Source organism: Myripristis murdjan, chromosome 21, assembly GCF_902150065.1.
Source record: "Myripristis murdjan chromosome 21, fMyrMur1.1, whole genome shotgun sequence".
NCBI classification, from domain to species: domain Eukaryota; kingdom Metazoa; phylum Chordata; class Actinopteri; order Holocentriformes; family Holocentridae; genus Myripristis; species Myripristis murdjan.
Window position 1 is genome coordinate 16,565,629 of NC_044000.1, and position 26,545 is coordinate 16,592,173.

General features: G+C 38.5%; 3 protein-coding genes across 3 annotated transcripts; 1 reads left to right on the plus strand and 2 right to left on the minus strand.

The window, feature by feature from the left end:
* Window positions 1-438: 438 nt before the first annotated feature.
* scrn3 (secernin 3) lies at window positions 439-3,775 on the plus strand. The gene is made up of 8 exons (XM_030080284.1): window positions 439-559; window positions 811-983; window positions 1,117-1,298; window positions 1,599-1,798; window positions 2,054-2,266; window positions 2,383-2,545; window positions 2,661-2,841; window positions 3,130-3,775. The coding sequence occupies exons 2-8, from the start codon at window positions 825-827 to the stop codon at window positions 3,289-3,291; spliced, it is 1,260 nt and encodes a 419-aa protein (XP_029936144.1). The 5' UTR covers window positions 439-559; window positions 811-824; the 3' UTR covers window positions 3,292-3,775.
* gpr155a (G protein-coupled receptor 155a) lies at window positions 3,646-12,819 on the minus strand. The gene is made up of 16 exons (XM_030080280.1): window positions 12,743-12,819; window positions 11,849-12,335; window positions 11,191-11,590; window positions 10,605-10,773; window positions 10,344-10,499; window positions 9,501-9,584; window positions 9,244-9,364; window positions 9,052-9,136; window positions 8,412-8,502; window positions 8,095-8,293; window positions 6,708-6,797; window positions 6,277-6,407; window positions 5,441-5,536; window positions 5,296-5,360; window positions 5,073-5,210; window positions 3,646-4,788 (listed from the first exon to the last, which is right to left on the minus strand). Exons 2-16 carry the CDS (start codon window positions 12,276-12,278, stop codon window positions 4,593-4,595), a joined length of 2,451 nt encoding a protein of 816 aa, XP_029936140.1. The 5' UTR covers window positions 12,279-12,335; window positions 12,743-12,819; the 3' UTR covers window positions 3,646-4,592.
* A 1,594-nt stretch (window positions 12,820-14,413) lies between these two features.
* Window positions 14,414-24,628, minus strand: LOC115380216 (acetylcholine receptor subunit alpha). The gene is made up of 9 exons (XM_030081308.1): window positions 24,592-24,628; window positions 21,467-21,645; window positions 21,335-21,379; window positions 19,781-19,890; window positions 19,231-19,426; window positions 18,139-18,376; window positions 15,125-15,348; window positions 14,639-14,878; window positions 14,414-14,542 (listed from the first exon to the last, which is right to left on the minus strand). Exons 1-9 carry the CDS (start codon window positions 24,626-24,628, stop codon window positions 14,414-14,416), a joined length of 1,398 nt encoding a protein of 465 aa, XP_029937168.1.
* Between the last annotated feature and the right edge of the window lie 1,917 nt (window positions 24,629-26,545).

Below are 26,545 nucleotides of genomic sequence, written 5' to 3' on the forward strand. Positions count from 1 at the left end.
AGATAGATAGATAGATTTTTATTGTCATTGCACAATCATATACGTATAATAATGCAACGAAACTATAATAATATAATATAACTATAATAATAATATAAATTTATCTCTGACCAGTGTTTAAGTCAAAGCATCTTAGTTGCTAAAATGGGTTCAAACTTTGACTGATGATAAATAATTTTCTTGACATCAGCCGCTGCATCAACAAACTCATAAAATACAAACCATACAAAGCTGGACTGACAATATCTAGAAGAGTAAACTGTGGGAGTGTCTGTTGCTTCACAGTAGGCTGTAATAATCTTGGAAGACGGTTAAATTAGTTTATCATAATTTTAAACGATAAAAAATGTACAATTTGACACGTACCCTATGCACATTTGAAAGGCATTCAAGTTCCGCTTACAAATATGAAACGATCTTCTTTGTCGTCTTCAGACAGTTTTGTTTCCGGGTCAGAGACCGTGCGAACTGCGACCTTTCGTTTCTTGTGTATAAAAACCTAAATCAGGTGGAGTTAGACATGGGAATACAAAGTCTTCAATAAGACCCGTAAGCATCGGTAAGATTAACTCGCTCCACTAATATGCATTTTTGCAACATTACGTCCATTTCGTAGTAATCTGAGATGCAGTTTCTATGTCTGTGTTGCTGAGTTGGTGTTGAACGTCGCATTCATAAATTAGAGCTCAAGGCTGCGGGTTACATTTTAGTTGTAGTCTGTTTATGAATGACCGCACTCTGTATGTCTGAGCAAACAGGAAAATATTGCCATTTGATTGCCATAACTGCTATTTACTCTTTCCCTCACAGCTTGTTTATGTTTCATGATGTACCCATCTTCATGTGATACTTTCGTGGCTCTGCCCCCCTCCACTGAGGGGCAACGCATCATCTTTGGGAAAAACTCTGACAGGCCCTGTGATGAAGTGCAAGAGGTGTTGTATTTTCCTGCCAGAGACTATGATGCAGGAGAGAAAGTTGAGGTAAGTAAACTAGACCCCCTCATTGTTACCTTGTGTCTTCATTTTCTCTGATTGTGATTTCTCTTCACTGATCACGCTATGACATTCCCATTGACAGTTTTTTCTGGTCTTCCTTTCTTGCTCTTGTGCAAAGTGTACATACATAGAGATTGAGCAGGCTGCCCACACTCATGCCGTTATACTGAGCAGACCGGCCTGGCTGTGGGGGGCAGAGATGGGAGCCAATGAGCACCAAGTGTGTATTGGCAATGAAGCAGTTTGGGGCAGAGAAGACGCTGATGGTGAGGAGGCTCTGCTCGGTATGGACCTTGTCAGGTAAATCCCCACAGGAGATGTTTAAATCATTTGTTATACCCATCCTTAATCACGTGTCAGAATATATCATATTGTTTGAAAGTTGCAATCATTACTGTTTAATAAAACTTCAATTGTAGTTGTAATATATTCTAATGTGTTCAAGTACATAGGACAATCAATTACTTAAAAGTATAACAAAAAACAACATTAAGTGTTACAGTACTTATCAGCTAATCAGGCTCTTGGATTGTAGAGCAGTTCAAAGTAAGGAAAGTTTATGGATAACCAAAACCTTCTCTGTGACTCCACAATTTTCAGACTTGGACTTGAGAGAGCTGATACGGCTGAGAAGGCTGTGGATATCATTACTGAGCTGCTGGAAAAATATGGCCAGGGAGGATCGTGCATGGAGGATGTGTGTGGCTTCACTTACCACAACAGCTTCCTTATCTCAGACAGAAAGGAGGCATGGCTGCTGGAAACCTCAGGGAAGTATTGGGCAGCAGAGAGAGTGGAAGGTAATCAGAAAAGTAATAATAAGGATGAGCCTCTATTTACCATATTACATACAACATAAGGGTTTAGTTCATACAGCGCGTCATTGCTTGCACTTCAAATATGTCCAACCAAATCTGAGTTCACTTAAATATGAAAGGGAAATACCTTGCAAAAGAGTACCAATAGGGTCAATTAATAGACACATCATCACATGGACAAACTCTATGCTGCACAGGTTGCTTTTCAGACGCTAATCATGTTTTGTCCTGCTCTAGATGGATATCGGAACATCTCCAATCAATACGGCATAACAACCAAGATAGACAAGGAACATCCGGGAATGAGGGAGTACGCAAAGAGTCAAGGCTGGTGGGATGGACAGGCACAGTTCAACTTTGCTGAAGTCTACTCCTTCTTGACTACAGGCAGAATAGAGGCCTCTGGCAGCCGATACTGTGAAGGAAAGAACTTGCTAGAGAAAAGCAATGGTTAGTCAACGTGCACTGTGGAAATGTGGAAAATTGGGAGTGCTTTTGATTAAGAAGACAGTGGTTTTATGCCTTCAGCCATCACTATTTATTCATGTTTGCTTCACTTACTGAAGGTCACATCAATGCCAAGACAATGATGGACATCCTGAGGGATAAGGATAGTGGCATCAACATGGAGGGAATGTTCATGTCAACAGGAAGTATGGTGTCAGTGATACCCACGGATCCTGCTCTGCCAGGTGTTCACTTCTTCACTGCAACTCCTGACCCTGAAAGGTACAGGGCTTTAGTTTGTATTATCATTATTGTTGTTATTAGTGACTTATACATCTTCTCATTCGACTTTGATTGCACCGAGGCAAATTTACTGAATTACTCTTTTGTATGGCAGGTCTGTTTTCAAACCTTTCGTCTTTGTGAGTGAAATTAAACAGTTGAAGCAGACGTCTTCTCCCAGCTATGGTCTTGATGACCCTGTAAAGAAGAAACCTCGATTCCGGAGCAAGCCTGATCGCAAACACCCACTGTTTGTCAAGCATGAAGTGGTGGCTGCCATCATTGAAACTAACAAGGTTGGTAGCCATAGGAAATTAGCCTATGGCTACAAACTGGCATATTTACATGTAAAATGTTTATCAATATGCACTGTCCCTTTTAAATAAATAAATAAATGAATAAATAAAAACACTTAATTCATGTCTGCATATTGCTTAAAGACAAGGAGCGGACTTATAATCAATGCATTCATATTTAGGATTTTAGGACTGTGCTACATGCTTTAGTGTGCTCACTGTCTGCTGAATTATTTCTAGGTCAGTGTTTTTTTTTTTTTTTTTTAAACAGATTTTCTCTTTCTTCAGGATAAAGGAAGGAAAATCCTGCACAATATGAGACATTTAGAAAAAGAGAAGATGGATGAGATGGAGAAGCTTCTTTCATTTGGCATTCAGGACTCTACACTGCTGGAAAATCTGTTCTTCGACTCTGTCCAGGAAGAACTGAGTGTGTATGGCAAAAGCTGAAAATTGTTCTGTAACATGTCTGAGGCAGGAAACTGTTTTTTCAGTGTGGCAGTAGCAGCAAAAGCGTCTATATTTCCTGCATGGTATAATAAATAAATAAATTTTAATAAATTTTGTGGCTTTTAGTCAGATACTGTAAATGCCTTAATAAATCAATAAATGAAAATGTGACTGAAGACAGAGTAGCTTCAGCTACTCAGGGTAAACAGATCTAGTAATTGGTACTGTATTAGTTAATATAGCAACCATGTAGAGTGAATATCAAAACAATGATGAATAAAGAATCCTGGTTAAATAGGAAAGCACATAATTAAAGTCAAGCAGACATACATGATTACATTATGCAAGTGTTCGGTAATGCCTTTTATTTAAAAAAAACAACAAAAAAATAGGAATATAAATAGGCAGCCCTTGACATAAAATGTGCGTTGGACATTCTGTTCTCGCAATTTCAGTGAAAAGACAAATCAATAAAACACATTACCAAACAAGTTGTGTGCACAATTCACTTTTGTCTACATCCACCATGTTGCTAATACCACCAAAGGCTAATAGAAGATAAATCACTTGCACTTACAATACAAATACAAAAGCAACAAAAAATTCTTGCTGTGGCACAGTTAGTTCCCTTGTTATATTCTTGTTATATTCCCACTTGTTACATTCCCAAGTAACCTGAGAGACAAAATGAATTACAGCAGATTTGCTGGAGCTTCATAACATTCAAAATTTCTGTTAAGGATAATGCAGTTATGAAATGATCCCTCATTATTTCTAAGTGAAATGTAAGATAAAATAATTTAGATAACATTCAGGTGAACGGACACGTTTACATTCCCTGAGGTGTGACTGACTCATTTTTCAGACACTTAGGAGCTTTCTGAGGCCATGCTAACATATGATAATTTCTCATTAATGATGATTATTTATTTAAATTTTCACAATGGCTTGCGTTTGTGCTGTCGTTATATTATAAAAGACAACAATGATACTATAAAAACTAACAAGTGCTTAGTGCATGTGGTGGCTGCATAACAATGTATGCAAAAAGCAGCAAAAACTGAGTCACTCCTTAGGATTAGTACTGCCTGCTAGCTAAGCTGTTGCCTAAAGAGTATGATGAAGTCTTCCATATTGAATTGTCTTAAAGGTCAGAGTTATTTATAGCTGGTCACTTCCTGCTTCCTTCCCTTCATGACCTGAGATGACGTATCTGATGTGTAGTTATTATTAATGTCCTGCAAGGCTAATTACCCACTTTGGGATAAATGAAGCCGAACCTTAAATTTGACTCTTGGGCCTTATGTGGTGAAGCGATAATATAGGCGACTGTCCTGGAAACCATGTTCCTGCTTGATGTGCTGCAGCACACCACCCTGCTGTAACCGAGTGCCATAAAGCACTGCCTCACCATGGTCCTGGGCCAAGCCCACCTGCTGCAGCCACTCCACCAGTTCACAGCCGAGGAAAGAGTCCACCACAGTCCTCTCCCCGCACCTATAACCCAAAGCAGACATTCACCCAAAGGCCTGTTAACTTCTCTTAATGATTAACCACAAAAAGCAGGTGACAGAAGGAGAGGAAAGTGCACATGAAGAGGTGAGAGAAGCACACTCAAGCCAAGCACATGCGCCAAAACTGCAAACAGCATTTAGATAGATTTTTTAAGTGTTGTGTTATGTGGATAAGACTAACAGGGCCTGTTTCTTTCACAGATCAGCTCTGGCCACATATTCACCATTGACCGAAGTAGTAGCTGATGAGTTAGACTGAGCTATCACCTTCTCTTTTGGACAATGTCCCGAAAACACTGGTCCTTGTGGTATCTGGTGAACTGCGTGCAAGTCATCCTGACATCGTCAGGTAGATCTGTCTCTGGCTGCTGTTCCTTCTTCCTCCCATTCCACAGGCTGTATATTCTAAACACCATAACAAAAATACACTGAAAAAAAATATACAAACCCCAAAGATGGAGCAATGTTGCATGGCATAAACATTCTGTACCTCTTCTTAAATGGCAGTATAATCAAATGCTTGTCCAGCCCAAACAGCCCAAATGAGAGGAATCCCTGGGACAGAGAACAGGACTGTAATTATGGCAACACAAAGTGAAAATAATTACAATCTTGGTACATATGAGAGCACCTACCTGTCCATAGTTGGCCACAACACAGAAGAACTGCAGCTCAAGATAAAGTCTACCAGGAACACGGTTGAAGAGCAACCACAGGCAGCTAGACAAATTCTAATAAAATGAAAAGAATTTTTTTGTTTTACCTTTGTGGTCATGGAAAATTTTGCTTATGGTCCAGAGTTGCTTTACAATATGGTAAAGAAAAAAATCCCATGCCAATTTTTTACATAGATATTGTAACTTTGAAGATTTTAGAGGGAATGCAAATTTTTACATCATCATTTTTCATTTTCACTGAAGTTGCTGATGCAACTTTTCCTCCGGTCTGTACTGACAAAACACATTTTCCTACATCTGGAGAATACAATTTGTAGACCAGGGCGTCTCTGTGGCACTTAATTTATTTTGTCACACATTTTACTTTAATCAAAATATATTGCACTTGGCTATATTACGATATTGAGATATTCGACATTGATTAATTTTCAACCCTAAAACCCAGTTCAGTGATGGTTATTGCATCATGACAATTCATTTAGTTTCAGCCACAGGGAGGTATATTAAACTGCCCTGTGTACACTTCCATCTCAATATTGTAATCATCACCAGCAGTGCTAACATACAAAACTAGAGGCTAAGAATTAGCTGCACTGACCACTCTGCTGTTTGAATAGAAAAATGATAAAAAAAAAAAAAAACATCATAATATTCAAATGTGTTTATTGGTAACACTATACACCAAACAGATGAAACTGAAATAGCTCCGCCATTTGTCTTCACACATACTGATAAAGTGAAAATGGCTAATTTCACCTCATTGTATAGGTGGATAGTAGTGGTGGCTAACTCACAGCAAGCAAGCTGACAATCAGAAGCAGACATAAGAGTGCATGACGGCCCAGTTGTCTATCTGCGACCTGCTGGAGCTGCTCCTCCTGGACGAGCAAACAATCTGGAGACTCACAACTATTCCCACATTGACCTGAGGGGGGCAGCAGAACACAGCACTAAAATACACTACAGCTTAGGGTTGCAACATCACAGACAAATCCATTAGTTGAACAACCAGTTTAACTGAAAACATGGTCTTTGTGATTGCTTATAACACTGACTCAAACACAGGACACATGATTAAGGTTATTCTCTGTTGGTTTGATTTATTTCATCTGAGTCAACTGTAAATTATGTGGGGGTATTTAAAACTATACATTATAAGCCAATTCAAAAATATGTGTCCCAGTGTGTTGAGCAAAAATGTGGGTCATTTGCATCAATAATATACCTGAGAGCACAGTTGGTGTGTTGTTCATTGTTGTGCTGATAATCATATCGGGCATGGGCTGGGCTGGTGCACAGTCACATATCAGGCAGTCTGATAACAAAGTGACAAAAGTTATAAAGTGATATTCAAAAGCAACATAATTCTACTGTCATTTTATTTGACCTAAAAATGTGGGGATATTTTTATAATGAATGTTTTCGCTCACTGCAAAATAGTGATCTTCAGCTGAGACTTAAAATGCAAATTTAATGCAAAGTTTATGAAAAACATTCCCCTCTAAGATAAAAAAAAAATGCAGTAGCCAATATTGCAATTAGAAAATTTTGAGTTATTATGCAGTCCTTATTCTATTTTCTACTCATTGTTTGGATTGTCTCTTTTGTCTTCTGTGTTTAGCTGTGTGTTTACTTTGAACTGTTCCAGTTTTATGCTGGAAACATGTGATCTAACTACATAGCAATGACGTGTGACAATGTGACTTACATACAAAAGGTTCAAAACAAGTTTATGTGTTACTCGTTTTTGCCTATAAGCAAAAAGGAATGGAATTTGAGTTAGATAACATGTTTACTGATGACTCGTTTAAATGAGGAACTAAGCTTATCATGTTTCCTCCAGATGATGATGTCTCTCACTAAGTTTCCATATTTGTTAATTTCTATGATTTACTTTGTATTTCTGTTTTGTAACTGTACATGCTCACTTCTGCTTTTTTTTTTTTTTTTTTTTTTTTTTTGAAATAGCTGTAATTTTGCCTCCATTGCTGTTAGTTGCAGACTAGTTTTAGAAAATTTGCAGTGTCTAGACACAGCAATAGAGTCAGCCAGCAGAAGCCTCACAGTGCAGCTGCACTGTGAGACAGGAAGTGATGTAACTGCACTGTGGGGCAGTTAAAGGATCTCAACGATGATGGTCCACATTTCTTAAAAAAAATGCATAAAGTAATTCAGACTTCAAAATCTGTGGTAAATGATTTAATTCAGCAATGTTGCTTGGTGTTTTTAAGACCAGTTTAGAGTTATGTTTAGGCTAAGACCTTCCTGCGTCACAGCAGAGCTGCACTGTGTGTGGCTGCCTGCAGGCCCTTCTCAAACACTGACTTATTGGTTGCACTTCCCTTTTGTCTCTGCCAGTGGACTTGATTGAATCAAGCCATTTTAGGTTTCTATGCTACTCTGTTTGCTCTGTAATAAAAGCAAAAATTCTTCCACGAGCTTCAGTGAACATTGTCATCTTATTTGAGTTTGAAATCACTAGGCATATATGATTATAAGCCGACATACTACTGAGAATACTTGGAAACCTGGTGTTAACTCAGTTACATCAAGCTGACAGCTTCAGGCAATGATTCATTTAAATTACTTCTCCATAAAAGAACAGCAAGTACCTCTGTCTGTGCCTCCAGGTGAGGTGGCTTGGTTAAGCACATTTTGGCTGTCTTCTTCTACAAGATCCTCGGCAGTGCCAAATGAAAAGTCTCTCTCCAGAACTTGGTAATTTTGGTCCCAGCTCTCTCTACAGAGGCATATCAGAGAGCCCCCTCCCAGCAGGATGCTGAGAGCAAGCACAACTGAGGTGCAGATTATCTGACAAAGGATATACACACACATATACAGATTTTAGGTAATTCAGAGCTAGTTCAATAACACTGTTTTAGCAGCTACTGAGAATACATCACACAATGAGTGATGCTTATACCGTTACCTGTGATCTGCCATAAAAGAAAGCTGAGTCAATTGTGTCAGGCATTTTTTCCCCAACAATGAGCAAAAGTGCAATTAATACAGCTGGAACCCTGTAACAGAAAATGTGTGACCATTTACAACAAAAAACACTTGCATATACACTGAAAAAAAAAACCAAACATCTAAAATACGTATGAAATATGTAAGTTATTTAGATTTACCAATCATGAAGTCAAAACTCCTATCGTATACCAGATTTCATTCTATTTATTTTAACCTCAACAGCTCAGTCAATATTTACAAAAATGAATCACTCCAAACTAGAAACCATAGAACCATGACTCAGTTACGTCACTGAACTGGAGATGAAACCTCTTATAAATCCCTGTAAAATCAAGGTCAGTTCTACAACAAAATCCAAGTGACTTGATCATCAAAGGTGCCTCCATGATTTGAATCTGCATTACATTTTCAGAGATACTCTCTTGATTCAAACCTTGGACCATGCTCATTCATGTTCACAACCATCAAATCTAGGCTAACCTGCAGTAAACTATTTGGACTAGCATAGTGAATTCATATTCATTTGAGTCTATTTATGGGCCAGGCGAACCTGCTGAGTCTAATTTCTCTGTCCAGTCTTTGTGAAAAGTACATACCCCCAGCCTGCTATCACCAGGATGCCTGCTGAAACTTTGAGGTTCTCATCCCTTTTCAGTAGCACAAGAGAGAGTGCTATTATACCTAAAACAAGGAAACATAAATTTAAAAAATGCTTTCATTTACAATTTAGAAGCAATTAGGATAATTTAATGTACATTATGTGAGGTTGGTGGTCAGAGGGAACATACCTGGCCACACAAAAGTACTGTAGAGTGAAGTGTATAAAAGCGTGAACGTCAGGACCTGCCCGATGAAGCTGTCAGCCCTCACCACAAAGTTCCACATGATCATCCCGATACAGGTCAGAAACTGGAGGCATTCAAAAGACAATGACAGGAATGGACACATCAGATAGATTTCTTCTAATACCCCAAAGTTCAATGAAGTTCCAATCAGTAATATAACAAATTTTAGTAGTCCACAGTCAATGTGTAAGTTTGCTCACCTGTGCCAGGAAAAGGTTAATAGCAAAAATGTGAGGTAGTCTCTTGAATTTCTTACTTAAAAACATGACAGCTATTGTCCATATCTGTAACACAAACACAGAGATTTCTCCATTAGAAATTACTGAAGTTTATCCAAACAGATAATGATGAATAAAAGGACAGTTAAGTGTAACAAAACAATTTGTTGGCTGGCAGTTCCCCTTAAAAGCAAAGGGTAAGAATATATGTTTCAGAAACAATTATGGGAAAAAGTGACACCCCAGAAAACAACTTGACCAACTTAAATTCAAATGTGTTTCATTACTGCATTTTTCTTTTAATTCCAGCCTGTGTATCTGGTTCCTTAAAACGGGTGATGAAAGTGAGACTGAATGAGGAAGTAGGTCTAAGACATCTGTTCCCTCACACATCCTCCTTGTAAAATCATCACTGGCATCATGTAACATAGAGCCTATGAATGTATTACATTGTTTCTGGCACTAAACTGTACCTCTGTATTGTTCCTTCCAAATGCACTTCAATTGATACAAAATAGCCTCTGGATAGAATCATCAAACAACAGATAAATAGTCTTTAGATAATATAACAATAGATTTCCTAACAGTATCACAGGCACTGGTACGTTATCCTGCACTTGTTACAAAGAATATCAGATGAACTGGACAAATGCAAGATCATTATCATCACATTTCACTGCTGTCATTACATTTCACTGGTGCTGTACATGTACAATCATGCATGTGACAAATAAAAATCTTGAATCTTATGTGTCCTGCTAACAAGTATCAGTTTATTTACATTTCAGCACACTGGTATTACAGAGGAGGATAGTTATCACTCACCAGTGCAAGTAAGCTCACTATGCTCACATTGAAGCTGACAGACTGCAGTGAATTCATCAAAAGTTTAGCATCCATCCAAGGAATTGTAAGCAACCAGGCAGAAACATACATCAACGGAGCAGACAGAAATGTGCTTATTACCATCCCAGAGGTAACCTGTTGGCAAAACACAAAAATCGTAAAACAGTAAGGTGGAGAATCTAAATATGTGAAAACTGAATGTCAAATTTAAGGTTGGCAGGTAGATGCAAACACACTCACAACTTCTAGCTCTGCGTTATAATGGGCAGCATAGATAGCCACGCTTGGTGCAGTGGGGAAGACTCCATAAAGAAAGGCATAGTTGGAGAGGCTGGAGTGGTTCAGGGAGCTGGTGTTGCTATTGTCCAGCAGATCCACCATGTCTTTACAAAGCAGGGGCATCAACAACCTAAAGAGGTAATGAGAGCAAAAGTATTGAAGGTTAGTGAAAAGACTTACTTCCATGTGGGTATTTTTTGTGGTTTGTTGAGTTACTCTGTGAAAAGGAGTGGTAGCTGGCTTTAAGTAAACCAGTACAAATAGTAACTATTGTCGTACATGCCAATGAGTCTATTTTATGTGTCATCCATTTTGCCTAATGCTTGTGGATTAAGAAAGGTGTGAGTCATCAAATCCTTAAGCAAAATAATATGTTGGTAGCAGTCCCAAAGCCCAAACCTGCTGACTGCCAATACATGCCCAGGGAACATCTAATTCTACATGCATGAGATCACTTGATATAACAGATGATATGATACGATATGATATGACATGATGAATGAAATGAATATGAATTGCAGTAGAGGTATTGCTCTTTTCCACTCACAGTTTTGCTGTAATTAGTAATATCAGGGTCACAACTGTGGATCTGGTTAACTTCCCCAACTGGCCAACCATGGACAGACCCAAGTAGAACAGAGCTGCTCCCCCAAAAGAGTTAGCCAGGCCATCCACAAACTCGACCATGAAAGCTGGGATTGTCTGGTTCAGGAGGAAGTGGGCGATGATGCCAATGATAACAATGAACACTATGGGGTTCTTCAGGACCTGTAAAACTACAACTCCCACAATCACAAGCTTGCTCTGCTGGCGGTTTCCCTCATTTTTCCACTTCTGGATCTCACAGAAAGCAAAGCCAATGGGGTTCAGCAGCATCAGGGACACAGGCGCTACCAGGTAGATGTACTGCAGGTACTCTGGAAATGTGTTTCTATATAGGGCCTCAACTGTGGAGAACAAAGGGAAGAACAGGTCCAGCAATGAGGCAGAGCATTCCAAAACCTACCTGACAGTCCTGACTTGTTAAAACACTGCCTCAGCTCTCATAACATGCAGCGCTAGAGGATCTGATATGTACATCTGACATGGCTTACTAATAAAAGGTTGACAATAATGCAAAACAATCTTGAAAGATGGCCACACAAACACACTTTAACACAGTCTGATTACAGTGAATGAGATTGGCCGACAGGTAGTTTACTCACCAATGGGGAATCCCAAAGCAAAATCATTGCTTTGAGTGGCAAATATGGAGAAGAGCCCCGCCTTACTAAAACGACTATCAGGGCGGGCAACTATTAATGTAAGGACAAGGACAATGAAAAACACGGACACTTTGGCGATGAGGATGCTCCACAGAAATGGCCAGACGACATTACCAAAGTCCAACAGTACCATGTTTTTGAACAGCAGCGCTGGGAGGGCAAACTTGGACACAAAATTCCCTAATCCTTTGGCTTGAGTGGACGTGATGATGCCTGTCCTCCCTGCGATGTATCCGCACAGTATTATCCCAAAGCACTCCAAGAGAGCTGGGAAGAGGTTGTCAATGGACATGGTGGAGCTAACAACAGGGAAGCCCGGGTCGTCTTCTTCCCCATGTGACATGCTGCCACTTCTGTCGCCTCTCTCCATCGTGCTGGGGCATCAAATACAAGCTCTTGCATCTGTCAGGGTCATGTCTGCTCGGTACTGTCGGGAATCAGAGTCAAGGCAGAGTTAGTGTGACATGTAGGCGGTATGGGTCAGAGGTAGCTAATTAGTATACCTGTTGACAAACTATTCCGTAACGTCACATCGGATGCCCATAAGATAACGGTAAATTAAAACTAATAACAGCGACTGCTACTAGCCTAAATGTTGTCTGAATCCAAATACGTTATACGTTGTATGCGCAGTGACGCTGTTTTAGCGGTTAATGCGTTATCTCCAAGTTAACGTTACTTCAATGACGTCGGTTAATAGCGAGTTATTACACCCACAGTAACGTCTCTGGCTAATATGCTAGCCAAGCTCTATTAAGGGGAGCTTGTCATGTTAAAGTTAAATTACAGGAAGAGAGAAGAGTCCAACACACAAGTACATAAACGTCTGCTTACTGTATTTGTTTTGCGTCCGGTTCATTACACAAACACCTTCACCTCAGAGTCGACTCTTATGTTCACTCTGCTCCCACCCATGGATGTATAACCCACAACTTTCATAATCCGTGACCGGTTTGACCAATCAGATTTGGAGAACGAGGCGAAGGAGGGGCTTTGAGTTTCCTACAATGCGCATGCGCGCGGAGTTGCGAAAGAGGGTCTATTCAATGGCTTGAATTTTTTTCAAGACTGTATATCTGTGTGTGGAGGGTTTCATAACCTTTCTGTCCCGGTTAACCGCTCATTGTTAGCTTCATACATATATTTCCTGGTTGATTCCCTGGGGGTTTCTCCTTTTCAATGTATGTCTTTGTATTAACAATAACCAGACAGACAAAATGCATTTACTTGTATAATTGCTCAGCCTTTATTTCATTTAGACTTTAAAATACCCCCAAGAAATATGCTACAGACATGTTATATTATAAAATTGTGCCCAAAACTGTGTGTTCAAGAGCCTCATTTTCAGAAAATGTGTTGAAGACAGGACATTATAACACATACACTGTATAAAAAGTAGCATTTAGTCTCTCATTCTCCATCTCTCTTCTCTCAAAATATAAGAGAAAACATGTTCCCTTTATTCAGAATTATTTTTCCATTTTAACCCTGTGGACACTGGAGCACCAGTTTACCTGACAAATATTTTTCTTGTTCTAAACAATAGTGACCACAGAGCCATTCACAGAGAATCATGGTGTTGCCCTATGGCTATGTTTTGGGTAATACTTTATTTAGATAGTCTAATGTCATTACTCAACCACCAGGTTACAAAAGGTACACAGTCAACAAAGAATCTCTTGACTATTTGCTGCATGCATGCTATGTAATACTATGGCCTTAGACAAACCTTAATTTAACTATAACCCTAAATGTGAAGCTATTGAAAACTTAACCGCAACCACAGCCCTAGAAGGACTCTATTTCTAAGCTAAACCCTGACCTTAAACCATAATAAGAAACCTAACTCAGGCACTTAATGTCTGTAAACTACTTTATATTGTTAGTATCAGCTGAAACTTAGAAGACTTTTAAAATGTTTTCAGTAGACTGGCACATAATACCCACAGATAACAACCTGAATATCAGCACTGGAATATCCAAATAAAGTGGGATTACCTTTTGTTGCTCGTTCTTTAGAGCTGGTATTTAACATTGTCCTCTATAATTAGAGAGTTTGCCAACAACACAAAATCACCTTGAAGAGAAACATGATGAATCCAGGAACATATGTGGAGCAAGACAGCAGCACTAACGTCACTCCCCTTGAAAACTGGCATGGCCAAATATTTTTCATAAATAGTTCTTCAGGCTATACAAATATCAAGTATAACTGTTGTATATTCTAAAACATTTGCTGTATTTTCAGCCTTTTTAACAGTTAAATCTTTCAAGCAGAAACCAGCACACAAATTCTCCTCAGAAAATAGAGCCTTTTGATCCATCTGCAGATATGCAGAGTAGAAGATGCACAACAAAAACACCTAAACAAATATTGCGTATCTACTCTAAAGCAACCAAACAAGGGACCTGTACTTTTCCCAAACTACACTATAAAGGTAAAATGATCATACCGAGCAACATACTGATGATCCAAGACGTGACATGAAAGCATCACACAGACCTCTAGAGCATGCTCAGCTCAATGAGACGGCCTGCAAACACACCTAATGTGCCAATGAGACACACTGCCATGAACACACACAGAAGGATGTGATCCAACACCATGGCCACAAACTTCCACTCTTCAGCAGCCTGCAGAAAGAAGGGGGACAACATGTTACCAATAAAGACAGGATGCAATGAAGGATGAGAGTCACACTTCCCATCAACTGTTATGAAAAACATTACATTATTAGACTCCTCGTCTGATTTCATCGTTTCTGCGATGTACTTCACTCCTTCAATGGCACTGCGCACATCAGGGTTCTTGGTGATGGGTGACTGGTAGGGAATGGCTGGAGGGGCAGCATTGCCAGAAATGTCTGAGATGTCAAAGTCACCACCATAGATATTTTTGCTCTGCGGCTCCTTGCTTGGGCGTTTCATTGTTGAAAAGAACATGATGTTGGGGATGGTTTCAATAAAGACCTGCAGTGAATAAGAAGACAAATGTACAATGTCACAGAGAAACTGAGTAATCTGAATAATAATAATAAAGAAAAGACATTCTATTCTGCCTCCTGCCACCAGATGGCAATACAGTGCAGAGAATTGATAATGGTTACACCATGTGTTCCAAGGGTGCCAAGCTCTGAGACAAAAGTGACTCGTTTCTAGCCAATCAACAGTACAGTTACAATGACGAAACCCTCCATTTTGTTCCTTTCTGCCCACCTTGCGGACCCAGTCAGGCATAGTGTGAGTGCTTGGGGAGCGATGGTGAGTGTTGATGACGATGACAGTAATGATGATGGAGGCAATGACGAAGACCATAGTGAAGAGCATGTACTTCCCAATGAGCGGTACAGCACTGGAGGTGGAGGGGATCAGCTCCACGATAACCAGCAGGAACACAGTCAGAGACAGCAAGACAGAGATGCTGAGAGTCATCTTCTCACCTGGGGGGACACAATAAACCAGCTTTGCATTACTTTATTTAGTTAGTTTTTTTCAATCATAAAAACTATCATGAAAACAGCACATTGAAAAGTACAGATATAATCAATTAAACACTAAGTTATGATGGTAAATAAGAAATTTAGTCCAGAAAAAAATCATTTTATTGCTGTCATTCTTCAGTTCATTAATTGTGCTGAAACCATTAATGGTCGGAATCAACTGCCAGTTCTAAGTGATTTCACACATTTAACTGATCTATAGGTCAAACAGTTTGCAGTTGCACAATAGGCACAAGGATGACTTGTTTCTAACTGAACGTGTACAGATGTGTTTGACAAGGGCACAGTATGTCTGCACAGCAATGCACTTTTAATCAATGTGATGTCATTTTACAAACATCCATGTGTTTAACAAGGAACAACACATGATCTGTGATATTTACACACATGTACTTATGGATGAATGTCTTCCTGGAACACGTGCGCAGATAGGAAATGCGGAGCGACGTCAGCTCAGTATGCAGTCTTATTGTAGCCACAGGGGAGAGCTGTTTCCATGAGCCTCGTCCAATATTTGCTTCCTCACTAAGCAATGCAATCAAGAGTCCACTTTTACTGTTTACACATAACTAAGTCCATGAGGCTCAGTATGAGAGCAGTGATTGCACTATCTGCTTATTCGAGCACACTGTGTGAAAAGGAATTAAAGGCACCTTTTTCCCAAAACGACACAACTCAACACGAAAAAATCTTCTAACACCATTTCACACAAGTAGAACGCAAAACATGTTATTTTTTGTTGTTCAGTAAGACCAGTTGCTCCAGAGAGAGCATCCTTTGGCACCAGCGTCTCCTCCACAGTATCGTGTCAGCAGCCATATCAGAAACAGGGATCATGTGATGTATTATACATTAAAGAAAAGGCCTGCTTCCAGACATGACAGCACAGAGGGACTTTGGGTAATGAGGCAGACCTACGCACTGGGAACATGACCAGATGTGCACAGAGGCACAGTAGTTTCTGTCCCAGCCAGTATAGGAACACTTCAAAACTGGCAGTCATAATTGAAGACAACCAGATATGTTGGCAGATAAAGATGAAAATGTCGAATTAACCCGGTGCTGCATAGGTTTGCCCTCAGGCAGCATAAAGTTTTTTTTGTCTCAACATCTTCATATTTTGTTGCACATTGTAATGTTTCATGAGACTTCCATAATGAAAATGTTCATATTTTGTAAAAAGGGGAACCAATAGTAACACTACTACAACATGTTTTAAGTATGACAGAGGCAGTTATCTCCTGTGGAATAAAATTCCTTTTTTATATGTTTGTCTCTGAAACATCACTGTTTCTGTTGTTCCAATTCCGTTTCAGTCTTTTTGTTCCATTGTTTTGAGGTTATGTTTGATTGTTTTCTGTTCCATCGCTTTCTACCATGTTACATCGTTGCCTGGTTCTACTCTATTCTTTTCTTCTTTATTACATTGCTGCATGGTTCTGTTCCATTGTTTCCTGCTTTGTTACATTGCTTTTTTTTCTTTGTTCAATTGTTTCCTGGCTCTGCTCCACTGTTTTCTTCTTTGTTACATTGTTGCCTGGTTCTATTCCTTTGTTTTCTTCTTTATTTACATTCCTTTCTTAAATTCCTTTTGTATATGTTTGTCTCTGAAACATCACTGTTTCTGTTGTTTCAGTCTTTTTGCTCCATTGTTTTGTGATTTTGTTTAATTGTTCCCTGTTCTGTTCCATTGTTGCCTGGTTTCTGTTCCATTATTTTCTTCTTTATTCTGTTGTTGTCCGGTTCTGTTCCATAGTTCTCCGGTATAGCTATGACTCCCTGATTCCTCACTGAGCTTTCTCATGATTCTCATCTCAAGTTGGACTCCTTTGTTGGCCTCCTACTTTTCATTGGCCCTCTTTATCACCTCCTCTGCACTGTAACATCCAAAAAAAAAAAAAAAAAAGAAAAGAAAAGAAAAGAAAAAAGAAAAAAAAATCTCTGGAAAGTAGCTATGTAATATCTCAGTGCTCCTTTATATTTAATCAAAGCCTATCAGAGACAACTGTTTATTGATTAATTTTTTATGTTAGATATATTAATATTAATTTTATGTTAACCTGCAGTTGGTGAAGCTGGGTTAGCCCTAAATTTACCTCAGGATCAATAAAGTTTCTATTTATCAATCTGATATCCTAAAACAATTCAGGTGATGTCCATTTCAGATCTATAAACAAACATATGTTACTGCTTCATTTCCTTAATTATACAGTCCCAAAATAAAACACAAAAGACAAATTTCCTTATACAATGCCTGAAAATAAATAAATAAACAAACAAACAAACAAATAAATACATTCATAAATAAAATAAAATAAAAAGAAATGTTCATAATTAACAATGTCCCAATCTAGTTTGATACAGATTTCAATTCCATATTCATTCAATTAGGGATATTTCAGTTACAATTTCAATTCTGCAGCTTAAAGTTTTGCATTGTGGTTTTTAAATCCAAGCTTCATCACAACATTTGCTTTTTAGCTTGATGGCTTCACAGGGGAGCTGCCACTATTATTCATTAATTTGTCCAAAAACATGTAATTTGATCACCTGAGTTTCTGTAGGCTAATTTTTGAGCAGACGATAGCTGCAGGACAGGAGGCACACTAATCTTCACACATCCACTGAAAGAAAGCATAGACTAAAGGATCAGTCTTGAGATTTTAAGAATCACTATCGGAGCAAACGTACCTCCTCACATATCCTAATGTGACACAAATGTTGACTTACCAGAGTCTGTGGGGAGATAGAAGACAAGGCCAGTCAAGAAGGAGAAGAGCATGCAGGGGATGATCACATTGACGATGAAGTAGAGAGGCAGGCGCAGCAAGAGGAAGTGGTAGGTGACATCCAGGTAGGGGGTATCTGGGCAGCAGGCGTAGTACACCCAATGCTTCCAGCTGCGGTAATCCTTCATCACCCACTCTCCACTCTCCATGAAGTTACTGAGGTCAGGGCGGTCACTGTCCTGGTGAACAGAAGCAAAAATGCCACCAACTCCAACAAGTCATAACTACATTTTTGCTAATATAAACTCCAGTTGAACACACCTGCAATCACAGTTTTACTATACTAGCAGAAATTCTGATTCAAGATTTATAGTGCAATTTTTACTAGTTGAAATGAAATGTCATTTTTTCTTATCTACAATTCAGTTTTTCTATGTAAAAAGTACAATTAAAGATATCTAAGCTATATCTAAATTTTTACTGGTAGAAATTATATCAATTACCATATTATGGCTAATTGTTCTACTCATAGATGGCAATGATACATTCTGACCAGTCAAAGCTGGATTCTAGGTGTCTCAAATATATTTTAAAGCTCTGACACTACATACATCATGAATGGTTTCTGGAACTAAGTCATAGATATCTTGAATTCGCATTTTTACATGAATTGATGAAGGAAATATAAGTTCTACTGGTAAAAATGTAATGTTTTCCTGGACATTTTACTAGTAAAAATTAACTTGTAGATAAGAGAAAATAGATTTTGTGAAAGTCAATGGAAACATATGACTAACCAAAATTGCATTATGGATATGTCACCATGGTATTGACTGTTCAGAAAATGCTGTATTGATATGAAATGTTATGAATAGAAAAATTGTGATGTAAATATCTTGAATTAGAGTTTATACGATAGAAACTATGATTGCAGATACCTTCAATTGCTGGTTTTTACTGGTAAAATTTAATTATGATTTGCAATGATGGTGGCAGGGGCTAAAACAACAAACAATAACAAAGATTAAAAAGAGCAATGTGGATTCAGTTAGTGCCCAAGGGGTTTCATAAAAAATATTATAATTTGTATTACTGGGTTGACGACGACCAAGTTTCCATCGTAAGTCCAGGTTCCCAGCTTCATGCTGCAGTTCTGGAGGTCGAAGGGGAAATGCAGCACAATAATTTCACAGTAGCTCTTGAAGATGGCAGGTGGGTTCCATGTGATCATGCCAGTGTACTCCAGCAGCACTTTGGTCTCATGGACAATAGCAAAGTCACCATCAGCGCTGTGGGCACAGATAAACACAGGCAGCCTCAACATGGGAGATAATGTTAACACAAGGAGACATCAGTGCCTGTGGCTGGCCATGGCCTGCCCGTCGCTGCTGTAGCACAGTCCAACCAACCAGCGGACAGCCTGGCACAGGTTGTTGTGGCAGCAGAGCTGGTTGTCAGGGAAAAACAGCAGTGTGTCAGGCACAGCATATGGTGTGGGGGGTGACCTGAGATACAGAGGCCATATTTAGCCTGAAACAAGAGCTTTCACACTCTGCACAGGGGAGTAAAGGAAAGTGTGATTCAAAACATCACTGATTTTTCGGTCTAGCTTTCAACCTATCACATATGGCTTTGTAGCTTACTTATTGTAGAGAACCAGATCAGGCCGCCAAATGTCAGTGGAGGGAACTCTGATCTTTTTGATGCCACCATAATCCTCCGGGTTCCACTGCAGGTTCACATCTTTCCATTGCTGGAAACACAAACAGAGAATAGGGACACTCATTTAGAGGGATAGTAGTTACACTTGTACTTGAAAACCACAGATGTAATTACATTTAGTTATTTGTATTTTATATTAAACAAATATGGACAAAAAACCTTCATGTCATTTTTGAGATATTTTTGAACTATTTGTGCATTTTCAAAATACTGAAACCACTTATTAGAGATTATAGCATGAGCCTACTATAGCCGTATCACAAGCTAGAACAAGATCGGGTTTGTTAGTCCGGCTATATAGTAAACAACACAGGATGCTCTGATAGGTCTACCACCAATCTCATAACTTGGATTTACTCTGATAATAAACAGCATTTGTAGTCTATGAACGTAGCAATATTAATGCAAAAAACTTGCCAGCTCAGTAATCTTCCTGGTGTATATGGTGGTGATGGTGTTTTTTTTTTTTCTGGACAAATATGTGGCATTGTATATATTCATAGTCATTTACATTTCACTGTTTTAAATGGGATTTTTGCATTGTATGACCTCTTGGTTTCTTCATCCTCATTGATGACATTTTTTTTTTCCATTATGTGAATGAGTATTTATAATTTGTAGCAATACTATCTATATTTGCCCATCTCTGTGTGTTTTTCATATGAAGTTACATTCATGTAAGAATCCAAATTAAATATAATTCCTGAAATATAACTCTAACAGTGTTGGTGATACTTCCTATAATATTACCATGTGTTCAGTACTGTGTTACCTTTAGTTGAAACAAAATCCAAAAGTAGCCAAGACTTCTCCCAACTATGACTTCTTTTAAAGGACCATACCAGTGATTTTGAATGTCTGGCCCATTTACCGCAATTTACCCACATTTTAAATTGCAACAAATCATTTTCCAAATCATGCATGGGTACTAAAGATGTCACAATATATGATCAAAATTCATTGATTTTTAAAACTTAAACTTTTTGGTGAAACACCCAAATAATGTTCTGCTTCTGAGGCTAACAAAGTCATCAACATTCATAAACTATGGAACTGTACAAGCAAACCTTTCCCTGTGGACTATTCAGGTGAAGGGACATGCCACTCCACCATTTCAGTTTGTCAAAAAAACAAAACAAAACAAAACAAAACAAAACAAAACAAAACAAAACAAAACAAAACAAAACAAAACAAAACAAAACAAAACAAAACAAAACAAAACAAAACAAAACAAAACAGTGCTGGATAAAAGATAGGAAAGATGATATAGGAGTTCTAAAATATGACTGCTTTCTTCAGGAAAAGATTAGCAGAAAGTATCTACATTTTGCAGGTATTACGTTATACATGTAGAAACAGTGGTGTGGCCCTTTAAATGAGTTTCATTTGTATATGAAACATGCTGTACAAATCTACTTGCCTGCCTTACCAGTGCCTCTCTATTATGATACAGAAAAAGATCTTTTAATACAAACCTGTTTCAGTCGCACATTGCTGCTGACAATCTGGTTGACCTCGTCCTGTGAATCAAGACGTATTTGTTTAGATTCATTAAGACAGTAAACTTTGACACACATGATGTGATGTAGGGTGATGTGACACCTCACCACACTGATGAGCTGGATGAGCTGAAGGCCAACAGTAACCACCACCGGGTCCTTGAAGTGATTGACAGGACGGACAACCTTGTTGTAGCCAGTAAAGAGAGTTTTAACCAGACGTGTTTCATCAGCAGAGGCCCAGGCGGCACCTGAAACAAACACCAGTATACCGAACAGTGCACAGGCTCATAATGGTTTGAATTACCAATATTGCTGGCAGTGAGGCATGGAAATATTCATTTGAAGCCATAATTCAAATGGTGAAACTTTTTTCTTTGAGAAGTGGGCTACATATAACTCGTGAGGGTCCATGTGCTGACGACTCATGCCATGGTTACAAAATGTTGGCTGTTGACTGTGCATGGAATAGATCATGAGAGTGGAGTAGAAAATAACGAAGCCGTGCCAAAGTTGTATATTGCTTTAAGAACATCTGATACTTGGTAGAAGAAGATTTAATAAGTTCTCCAGGCCTGTTTGTTTTTTAATGCTTGTTGAAAACCTGTAAAGTAACAGTTTGAGTGTGCGACTCCACAGTGGCAGATGCTAAAGAGGAGAGATGAGTAAGGATAATTAATAGAGATAGTGTTTCATCCTGCTTGTGCTATTTCTGCTGCATATTTGCCACAAGCCAGAACAGTTTCCCCTTTCATTTTCCACCTGACCTTGAAACCAAAGTCATTTTACAGCAGTGTGTTCTTGGAATGGTTGAGTGATTCAATTCAGTAAACTCAGGAATTTGCTATACATAATTATGCAGATGATTTCTTGAAAAAAAAAAAAAAAAAAAAAAAAAAAACACGTCTGTGGTGATAGACAGCCAGAGATTGGAAAAACAAAAACACATGCTGTTGTCAATCAAAGAGCCAGTTTCACTGACATGAAAAATTACTGATGATTTTTATTGTTTGAATTTGATTAGTTTCCTATGAGCTTACAACAGCTACATTGCACATGATAAATGAGAGAAAAGTTTCACAATTTTTAATTTTGTTTACACTCTAGAAGGTAAATTAATATGCAAGAAATCTTACATCTTAGTTAATAAAAATAAAACATTTATTTCTATACAGTCAACCAGCACACACCCACTTCAGTTTACATAATTTCTTACCTGCTAGAATTGAGAGATGAAAAATAACGATGAAAGGTTTCATTCTTGCCAGTGGTGTCTCACAAATCGAGTATCCAAAATTGAAATCCAACTTCCCAACGATTGCTGTTGGCAGCTTGTGGATTAAAAAGGTTCAACCCACCTAAAACATTCTTATAGCACTGACAAATGACTTACAACTTCCAGGCTCTCTGGGGGCAGCAGTATTGGTTTTGTCTGACAACATATGTGAGTGACTGCCAATGCTTGTCATTTGAGAGGGCCACATTCTTTGTCATCTGTTACAAGATCAACATGCCAGGGCAATCTGCCACGGACATATCGCGTGGTGAAATAGGCAACCCACAACATTATGGAGAGCGCCCAGCTTGGAGTTATAATATGATCTGACTGTCTCTACATTAGCTAACATTAGGTGTGTAGATGAATAAATAAATAAATAAATATATAAATATATAAATAATAGCCTCAAGGGTGTACTTTCTGTGAGTTAGAGAGACTCCATTGCTCATTAGGTGACCCAACACTTTCACACAGAGCATGCAGCAGCCAACCACTTGCAAAAATTGTATCAAGTTGATTGCAGCAAACGTAAAATGTCCTAGATGTCTGCCATATTGCAGCAACAAAGTTCCAATAGCCTGGAAATTTCAAGTGCCTGTTTCTGCCTAACAGGGGGCGCTGTCCATGGTCCTGAAAACAAACGCAGTGCTGTCCTTTGTGCTGAAACACCAGTGATAGTCTGAGTGGCAAAGCTAGCGCTCGCTGTCATGCTAGCAGGTGAATTCCACTTGTCTAAAGCTGCTTTTTGTTTGTGGAAAAAAGCGAAACCGGCCAGCTTATAGACCCGTCGGCTTCAGCAACAGCATGTTAGCTAGTCTATACTACTACTTTATTTTCAGTATATTATGAAGATAATGTTGGCTGATGCAGGTATTGCCTTCTTTCCAAATGGATTCGAACATTTGTGACTCATGCCTCTTTAAAGGGATAATTAGCACAACACTCTACTGCGCACCCTGGTGGCTTGGTGGTCAAGTGCAAACATACATCTGTAATTTACGAGAAGAATATTGTGCATTTAGATCTTTTGGAAAACATTTTTTTAAGCCTAATAATCTTGTTAAGTTAAAGAATACTGTTGTGATTAAAATAACAGTTGTTTGTCAGACCCCTCCTCATGAGAGCTCACCTCCCACATAACTCAAACCCTGGTGCCAAGCCATGGCCACTGGTAAAGGAAATGCATTTGTTGAGTGGATGATCGTAATTGTCATTGAATACATGTGAAGCCATACCAGTCTGTCCTTTTGGAAATGTTTATAATTGACTCAATTGTGATAAAGTATCAACACCTTATACTTAATCCAATAAATCCAAGACCCCATTTTTCACACTGCAATAAATGCTGCATATCTATTGAATCAGCACAATCATAACTGCAAGAAGAAAGACACTCAAAACATGTCTTTGTGCAGTATAGTACATCCATGATGCCATTATCAAAAAAGAAAACATAATCTGAATTTCTTTGAGAATATATAAAAAGAAAGAAAGAAAGAAAGAAGGAAGGAAGGAAGGAAAGAAAGAAAGAAAGAAAGAAAGAAAGAAAGAAAGAAAGAAAGAAAGAAAGAAAGAAATTCTCCATTTCTCCATACATAATATTATTTCATATTATTTAACATTTTTTGACTACCCACAGGTTGCATCAATGTTTAAAAAAAAATCTCGGGCCACTGCATGCTTTATTTACTGAAACAAAGCATGTCAAACAAGCCTGGTCCTGGGCTCTTGGATTTCAAAGAATTAAATCAAAATTTTTTTGTTTTGTTCTCTAGTTCTGTCTCTTGCGGGTCTTTATGATTGAAGAGAGTTTGGACAACTAGTGATCAAGCTTATTTTTTTTTTATTTATTCTTGCACATCCCCAAAAAATAAACAGTGAAATATTCTATTAAAAAATCATATTTTTGAGATCTTGAAGCCACCTTGCATTTCCATAAGGCCATGTGTTATACCTCTGTACGCCCTCTTTACTCTGCACACCATCCCCATCCTGTCGAGCCCGTGAGGGGTCAGGCAGCTCAATTTCCTCACATCCCCAGTCCGTTCAATCAGCCAGTCACTCAACCGCCAGCCTCATTCATCTCACTTAGGGACAAATGACCATTTTGGCAATGTCTGAATTAAGAGAGATTTGTCGCAACCCCCCTCCATAGCCACAACTGTGCCACCCAATCCCTCTCTGGTCGCTCAGGCCATCTGAGTTTACACCATGAGAGCACCATACGCCTTCCTCCAACTCTACCGTGTAAAACAGAACAAGCCTTCATTGAATCTGCTTGGTCTGCCTGGTCCCAGACGGACACCATCACTCCTCTGTCCAACTCTTTCCCCTCTCAGATTCTAGTTTGGAGGAGTATGACCTATATTTTTACAGATGTGCTAACAATGATTATTGAATCTAAAGCCGTGTGTGTGTGTGTGTGTGTGCATCCACTATCTGCAGGGGATGAATGAAGGCTGGGCAATGTGGTGGATGTTTATGCCTTTGTGAAGATTATGAGGATTACATTTTCATGGAAGAGATTATTATCTCTGCTGTGTTATATATTTTACATAGAGTTCCATCCGAAAATAACAATGCCTAAAAAAGCGGTGCTGTTTACATTCCTTGGAAGAGAAAATCGTGTATATTTTGATTGTTTTAGTCTCCTTGACAGCTGGTTAATAATATTTCAAGAATTTAGTATGCTAAAGTAAAAATCACAGTTACCATAATTTTATGTTCTAATAAAAGCAAATATAAGCAGTGATGTATCCATAGTACATTAAATTATAAAATTGTAATATTTTGTAAAATGAATTAATTCCCATAGTTTTAACAGGTAAAGCTGATGTGATTCCTACATGTTTACCAAAACACTGATACAGCCTCTATGTGAAACATGGAAATAGGTCGAAAACAGGCACATTACAGCCACAGCATACAGCAGGCAGTGCTATAGAATGAACAACATTTTCAGTTCACTTGGGTGACTTGAATATTTCATTTGATTTTTACATTTGGAAATTTAGGTCAGCCTTCTGCAGGAGGAAATAAGCACCAAACAATCAGCAGAGAAAGGTCAGTTATCTCATGGATCACAGACATTTTCAAATTTAGGCTCATTACTGTGAATAAGGCACATCCACCACACAATACATTTGGCAAACATTATTTGATGTGCATGAGGGGTCTTCTGTCATGACATTATCCCAGCAGCTGACTGAGTGGGAGATAGCTGTCTGGGTTGGTCTGAATCCTTTCACAGCCAGTGCATAATGTAGATGAAGGTATTATATATTTGAAATGGTTGAATTGGCCGGGGAAAGCTAAATGGTTGGACGAAATTCCAATTTTGCCGCACAATCACTGCAGACAGGTCTGAATTCTGCATACATTAATTTAAAGTGATGTGGTCACAAAAGGCAAGTGATTAAATGTCAAGCAGTGACTGCTTTTGAATTGAAATGGAGGGCAATTTGGTGCAAAAACCTAAGAGTGAAGTGCAACAACAATAGATGAATACGAGGCTGCAGATAACATGAGATACCATAACCTCAGGGCTGCTAAATTTTTATAACCATAAATAATAATTCAGTGTAAAATCTCACACGTCCACAGTCACCACTGAGAAAAATAATTGTAAATAATTTTACATCAAATAAGGAAGGAAAGTGTCCTCATTATATGCACTATATGTTATACATACAAAGAACATATACAGTATAGATTATAGACTGCCTTTGTTTCCTGAGCCAAAACAGGGAGTTACACTTTGATCATATAATGAGCTACCAAATGCGTGTGCTATAGAGCATGGCTGGTTCCTGGAAATTGCATAGAAAGACATAGCTTGTGGGTAATTAAGCCTAAAATGCATAAATTTCAAGTGACATTGTTTGCATATACATCCAGCAATTAAAAAT